Below are 6,970 nucleotides of genomic sequence, written 5' to 3'. Positions count from 1 at the left end.
ACTGCCTTCTTAACAGCTGCAGTTCCTGCTAAAGCTCCCCCCCCCCCCCCCCCCAACAAAGTACTTCTTACCTCCTTTTATTCATGCCCTTTGAGGTATTTTCTTCTTTTACTTCTTCCAGGAGAGCTTGTCTTCCTTGGAGGAAGAGCCAAACGGATTGCCACGCTAGTTTTCTCATTCCATGCCATTACAGTTTTAACTGTTCAAACAGGCAAATTGGCTTTTAAGTGATCCCAGTTGTACAATTGGCCTTCCCTACAATCCTGCTTTAAAGCTGATTCAATTTTACTTACCTCTATTGCTCAATTAAGAAAAATACACAGAAGTGTAGCTCTGCAACTAGTAATTGCAGCCTAGGAAGGAGCTTGGTAGCCCCATTACCCAAGATGACAGATCACACTGCAGTGCATTTCCCACCTATCCACAAGGAAAAACAGCTGTACCTTATTCAGCACTTCTTGAAACCTGATCTTCAGAGTGCAAAACCAGTGATTTTCAGTTGCGTGGTCATTTCTGATACCTTGTGCATGTATATACAGCACCACCTGCATGCTCTCTGCTACAGAGGAGCAAATACCTGTGTGTGACACACACTTAACAGGAGCTTCTGAAGGAACTGAAGGCTTTGCTCCAGTACAATCTCCTTTACTCTGCTAGAAAAAGGAGGACGATTTTGTGCTGCTGCAGAGAGCAGCTTCACCATCTCCCACGCAACGTATATTAACATATCAAGAACTTAACAGGTCTTCTCAGTGTTCTTGCACCTTCGTATGCATGTATACCAGCATCGGTATCACAGACCACTGCTGCTCTTTGTAGTACATGCAATAGGAGTCATAAAAGCAAGAAAAACATTCAGAGGTTCTTACTGGTTATCCAAGCTTTTAAAATTGTGTATAGATAATAAGTTATACAAGCTGATTCAGTAATTACAGGCCAGTTCTTTTTATGACCAAAGGCTGACCTAATCACAAGGCTGGAGCCTGGGTCACACCTTGCTCAGCCTCAAGATATTCTTTTCTCACATAAACACAAGCTGTTCGGTGACTTGGAATGTTGCTGTATTTTGGTTTTACGGTACAAGTTACCATAGGGAGCTGGCTCATTTTAGCAGACCAAGACGATGCACCAAAATGCCATAATCTAAGCCTCTCCATTTCTATTCAATTTAAAAACCTCCGTTTTGAGATTAATTTACTCCTTGAAGAGGAAAATCCCTATTCCATCTGAACTAACGGAGTGTGTTGCAATAGCCTGCAATGAATACACTATTACGTTAGAGATGATTATGGTGTATGTAATCACTGAGACACTTCTGGGATCCAGCACGAATTATTCCCCAGCTCCCCAGACTAACCTGACTTCACTTCCTTTTCAGATGACCAGAAGTCTGTCCTCCACCCAGCTCTGTGTATAAATACCACATTGCAGAATATGCCCCAGACTATACATTCTCCTCAAGCAAAATTCATAAACAGACACAAGTGCAAAGCAAAATGTCATTTTATTTAATTCAAGGACTATTTTCCTTCTAGTATTGCTGAAGGGATCACCTCCTGGGGAATTGATCATTACAAAGTCCCTGTCTAAAAGTTCAAGTGCTCTTGTTGTACATTCTTTTGAACCACAGAAAACATAATGACCAAGTAGGTGGGCAGCTACTTGCAGTTTCATCCCACCTAAATTAGCATTGCTTCAGGCTAGAAAACAATTCAAGTAGTAAAATCATGGAAAATGTTAACCTTTAAGGTTACTACCATATTTTGATCAAAAAGTCCTGAATGTATGAAAAGAACATTTGTACATGTTATGAAATTTTTTTTTTAAACCAGACGCTGTCAAAGATGGCAGTTAAGTGTTTGGACCAGCTGTCAACCAGGTATTTAAGAGTTCTGTCTGAAGGTTTATTACCAATTTCATTATGTAATTCACTTTTCACATTAAGCTCTTTAACAAAAGCAACATATACCCGCACCAGAATCACTGTAGACAGATTTAGTTTTATAGAATGCCCTTCTGAAAATTCATTTCAAAATAGAGATGCTTTTTCTCCAGAACTGTAAAAGCCATAAAAATGCAAAATATCTGTTAGGAAATTTTATAATCAAAATTATTCCTTAATGTTCAAAATAACATTTAACCTCCTACTTTTTTTATTGTTGTTGTCATCCACATATTGATCAATAGACTAAACAGGTAACAATGGTTCACGTTTTTCCCCCACCTGAAACATTTCTAACACAGGCCCAAGATAGGCAATACAGAGATTCAGGGACATGGATTATGCATGGCAAAGGTAATCCTCTATCATTTTAATTTAGAAAAACTCTGATTCTAGCACACAACTTTGAGTCTCAGTTGTTTTCAATCTGCTCTAGGTCCAAGTCCCCACAGTCCAGAGGAAAGATGCCCTCTTCAGTGCTCTCACAATCACTTGTGTCCTCATCGCTTTCACATACTGCAGCTGCTTTCTTATAATCCCTTGTTTTGAAGCTACCTTGGCATGACCCATGATGCCTGACTTCATCCAGCTGTTCTTTCATCGGACTGGAACCAGGGGTGATGATGTTCATAAGATCATTTGAGTCACATGGGGATGACACAATTGTCTTCATTTGTGTGTCATCATCGTCATCTTCATAATCAAGGGAGCAAAGACTTTTGGAATTTTTTAAAGTCTGCAAGTGAAAAAACATGAATAAATTAGCAATGACTGTACAGGAGGAACAGAATAAATTCTCTAAGTTCTTGAATGGGTTAAGGGTATGTATACAAGTTTAGAAAGGCATAGATGTTTAAAATTACGCTGGAAACAATGTGGAACATGAAGAAAAAGGAAGAAGGGCATTTACTTAATAAACAGTCTGGTTTTGCACAGATGTTTTGCCGATGCAGATTCCAGTTAGCAACAAAAATTAGCAGTCCCCTTATTTATACAAGAAAGTCCAAAAACCTATCTTTACTCAACTAAATAAGGATCAACAAGCATCCGATCTGATATATTAACTCTCCAGCAAATCCAGAACATAGCAGTTGGTAACATAAGCATTTAGGTCAAACAGTTGCACCGCAGCCTAGCCAACAATTAATTTCTCAAAGTTCCCAAATGTGCAGATAATGAGCTCCCTGGCCTCACCTCGGAGACATAAGAGCCTGCAACAGGACAGCTGGCACATTTCAGTAACCTCAAAACAAGAGAAAGCCAAGCTCCTGCTGGAAACGTCTTGCTCCACAGACAGCTTAATTTGTTCAAGTGGTACCCGAAAGTAAGACAAGCTCAGAATTTGAGACCTGTTTAAATGAGGAGTATATTAAAAACAAAGGGGTGCTCACCTAGACTTAGAAGAGAAAAAACCTCAGTAAGTGTGCTACCTCTGCCCCTCAGACACAGGAATAAAGTGCCTAAGCTCCTCGTGCAACCAAAATGGATGCTCGATGAGAATCCAAAAGCAGCAATTAACAAGGCCATACAGAAAACAGAAGCTGGATTTTAGTCTGTGCAAAACTTCTAAATTCTGCCTCTTGAATGCACACAGTGAGCAGAAATAGCCAAAAAGGGCTTCTTTCTAAAGCAGTAAGAGCCCACAGAATCATGTTGTGGGGGCTCTCGATATCGTACTGGTTAAGCGACTCCAGTCTCGCATGCACACGGTGATTGTTTATTACAGCCAGATCCACAGGGAACAAAGTTAACTGTTCACGCCCGTTTTCAACTTCCCCCCTCAGTTTGTCATTTCTTAAGTATTTTATATTTAATATATTTGTATGAAATAGGAACACTGCAACACTCATGTGTTATGAACCAGATGCTTTTCCAGAGCACCGGAAAAGTCTTTCTACTCCACCAGTGCACATTAGCAGCCACATGAGCAGCTTACCAGATCTGTTCCGTGGCTTTTAAACAAAACTTCATGAACTCAGAGGAAACCTACAGACATTGGCCTGCCTTGCCTGTATATGACTACCAATATATCCCTACAAACAGTCTACATAGAAAGATTATTTGAGGGAAAACTCGGATAACGGTGAAAAGCAACACACTTGAGTTCTGGAATTCACAGCCCAGCCAGGCTGAGGAACGAACACAACTGGTAGGGGAGGTGGTTCACCATCACTGGAGCCTCTCCATAGCTAGGACACTGCAGCAGTATTCCCCAAGCCTGCACCAAATGCAAACGCTGCCGTGCTACGCTCTTCATTACTGCCCAGAGGTTTGTTATGCCTGTATGGTACACATATAGGCTCTTCCTTAAAGAGCTTTGGTACCTTATAATATGCAGTAGGTCACTAGTTAGCAAGTCATAGGTTTAAGGCCAGAAGGATCTGAGGGGTAACTGTGCTTGGGCAGAGAGAAACAAGACTTCATTTAAGGAGCTGGTTTATGCGATTCCAGGAATTGCATCCAAAGATCAACCTTCAGGGGAAAAAAGACTGACCACAGTTCCACCAGGAGGAATTCACTGAAGTCTTCGTTAGCCTTTATCAAAACCCACATCCTATTTCACATGTAACAAAATTGATAACCTTGCATAAGCAAAAGGCTTTATACAACTACGTTTCTTTTCCCTGTTTTATATACCAAAAAACAGTTTTGTAACACATTGCTGTTTTCAGAACACATTTCCACATAGCTCACTTACAGCTTATGCAAGCACAAACATTTGAGCTCCTTTTTATGACTAAGAGGTGTGAACTTCTCATATTTACTTAAAAGCAAACCAACATATTTTGAAGTAGAAAGTGTTAAAGGATATTCTAATCTTATCTCATTGCTCTGAAAAAAAGAATACATTTCCTGTTGTGCATCTCCACATAGGGGACAATATTTCTAGTCCTTTAAATCTTACAGTAGACACTGGGAAGGAAAGGCATCAAATAAAGGAAAGCTTTCAAAGATCTGCTTTCAGTGTTTTAGAAAGGAATTCCCGAGTCCCCCTTCAAAATATCTTTTATTCAATTTACTGCTAGAAATTAATCCAACCACACAGCTGTCTTTCTAGAAGGTTTGTGTACATAAATGGAAAATTGCCTGTTAGCTGCGCTGCGCTGAAACCACTTGAATGGGAACTTTTAGCTGGTTTCAACACAACAGCAAGTGCATTCAACTGGGTCTTTGTTCACCCACTTGTCACAACCGCACCGAACTAAAAATAGGTGGATTTATTATCTCGCAGCACAATCCCACTCCTTTCACAAAGCAAAAAGGTAGAAGTCTCAATGCATTCAAGCCCTCCGAGCTGCAGCTTGACATGTTACGCTGGTACAGTACCACACCTTTCATGCACAATTGTGCTCTGCGGGGAGCCAGCGAGGACTTGCTCAATGGTCCTCCTTCTATAAAGGATGCTGGGCTAACAAGACAAAAGAGTCCGCAGTTGGCAATGGATAGAACTCAATCAGCTAAAAGTATTCTTTTGTGCAATAGGGGGAAAAAAGGGAAAAAAAGAAACTCGGTTTTAAAAGAAGGGAGGCGATAAAATGTCTGAATATTAAGAAAAAAAACTTTGTACCAAAAACAATGGCGGGGAGGGAAATAAAAGAAATCTCTCTAGACCCTTGCCATACAAAGCAAACAAGAAAGGCCCAGAGTAGCTTGAAAGGAAGCTAATGTCTGTACTCTTTACTAAACCTCAAGTTCAGAAAGTGATAATACATCACTTTCCAAATATAAAAAGCAATAAAAAGGTTGGGTTTTGTTTTGCTAACAAAACTAGAGCATTCGCTACAGCAGTCGAGGGAAAACCAAGTCATTTGCGGGCATTAAGACCTAGGGCATAATGGGAGCAGCAGTTCTCATGCTTCTTCCCCACGCCCCCCTCACACCCCAAGCCCACCCGTTCCCCCCTCGGTTTGAATAGGGTGCAGGACACAGCTGCTCCCAGGAGGTGCAGCTGCAGCAGCTGGCACCAAGAGGAGAGCAGAGGAAGCCCAGAAGCCCTGAGCCCACCCTGCTGCCCCTCAGCAGGCATCACAACAGCAATAGCAGCTCCCTGAAGCCACAGGTTTGGGAAGAGAGGGAATTCATCACATTAACGAGTTACCTGGCTCGCCTTCTGTCCCATCCTGAGACTCCTGCCTACGACTGCACAACATGGAGATGCAGTTTTAAGACATACTGGCACCCAGGGTTTCTTCACTGTTAAGTTCTCCACCAGGGAGATGAAAAATGTGGGTAACATAGGTCCTCATGATGAGGAAACCCTGGAATATCGGCAACTGACCCAAGGGTAAAACACTGAAGAAGCAGCCTGAGCAAGGAGCAACACAGCTTTTTCTGTTGCTTCCCTATACTTAGCCAGCTGATGAAGATGGGGAAGTTAAACAGGCTGCACACCTCTTTGAAGGCTCCCCAGGTCCTTATTTTACTTTCTGGACTTGCTTTTCCTACAGCTTGGTCAGAGTGGCTCTAAATCAAATGCCTCCTCCACTGCTGGCAACTCAGAAGCACAACATATAGCATGACACATTAGCATCTCAGTACCTTATCCCCAACAACATTATTGCTGAGGCTAAGCTGTAACCAAGTCCAACCATGCTACAAATTCATTACATTTAAGAGAAGAGATTTGATTTATGAAGCTAAGTTGGAGACTTAAAAACTTTAAATTATGCAAACTGTCACAACATAGTGGTCTTAAACACTATGTTGAATCCTGCTGAAAGCTGCCTCCTAAACATACCTCACCTGACATCACCTCCCATCACAAGACATGAACAGAGGTGACCCTTCCTATAAAATGCGTTTTCAGTTCATGCATCCAATTAATTGTATTAGTATTTCTCAGGGTGGAGACACATACAGTGTTTATTGCAAACCACTGGATTTTGTAGATTAAGAAATCTGTCTTAACCCCTTCATTTGTACTACACATTAAATGAAATGGTTAAACATCACTTTTCTTACTAACAATAAACCTTACTGTAAAATAAACCGCTTACGGTTTAACCGCGACTCTTGCCTTGCACAGCT

The 6,970-nt window shown here is 41.2% G+C and overlaps 1 protein-coding gene across 4 annotated transcripts in view; it reads right to left on the bottom strand.

Moving 5' to 3' along the window:
* Positions 1 to 1,485: 1,485 nt before the first annotated feature.
* FAM53A (family with sequence similarity 53 member A) overlaps positions 1,486 to 6,970 on the bottom strand; it is a 70,050-nt gene continuing 64,565 nt past the window's right edge. For all 4 annotated transcript variants that reach the window (XM_080590622.1, XM_080590619.1, XM_080590621.1 and 1 more), the window contains exon 5: positions 1,486 to 2,678. In XM_080590622.1, coding sequence (XP_080446748.1) covers positions 2,355 to 2,678 — 324 coding nt within the window. In that variant the 3' untranslated portion in view covers positions 1,486 to 2,354. The remainder of the gene's footprint in view (positions 2,679 to 6,970) is intronic.

This window comes from Anser brachyrhynchus, assembly GCF_964034855.1.
Source record: "Anser brachyrhynchus genome assembly, chromosome: 4".
Lineage (NCBI taxonomy): Eukaryota > Metazoa > Chordata > Aves > Anseriformes > Anatidae > Anser > Anser brachyrhynchus.
The sequence above is the reverse complement of the archived record's forward strand: the minus strand, read 5'-3'. Positions and strand labels throughout refer to the sequence as shown.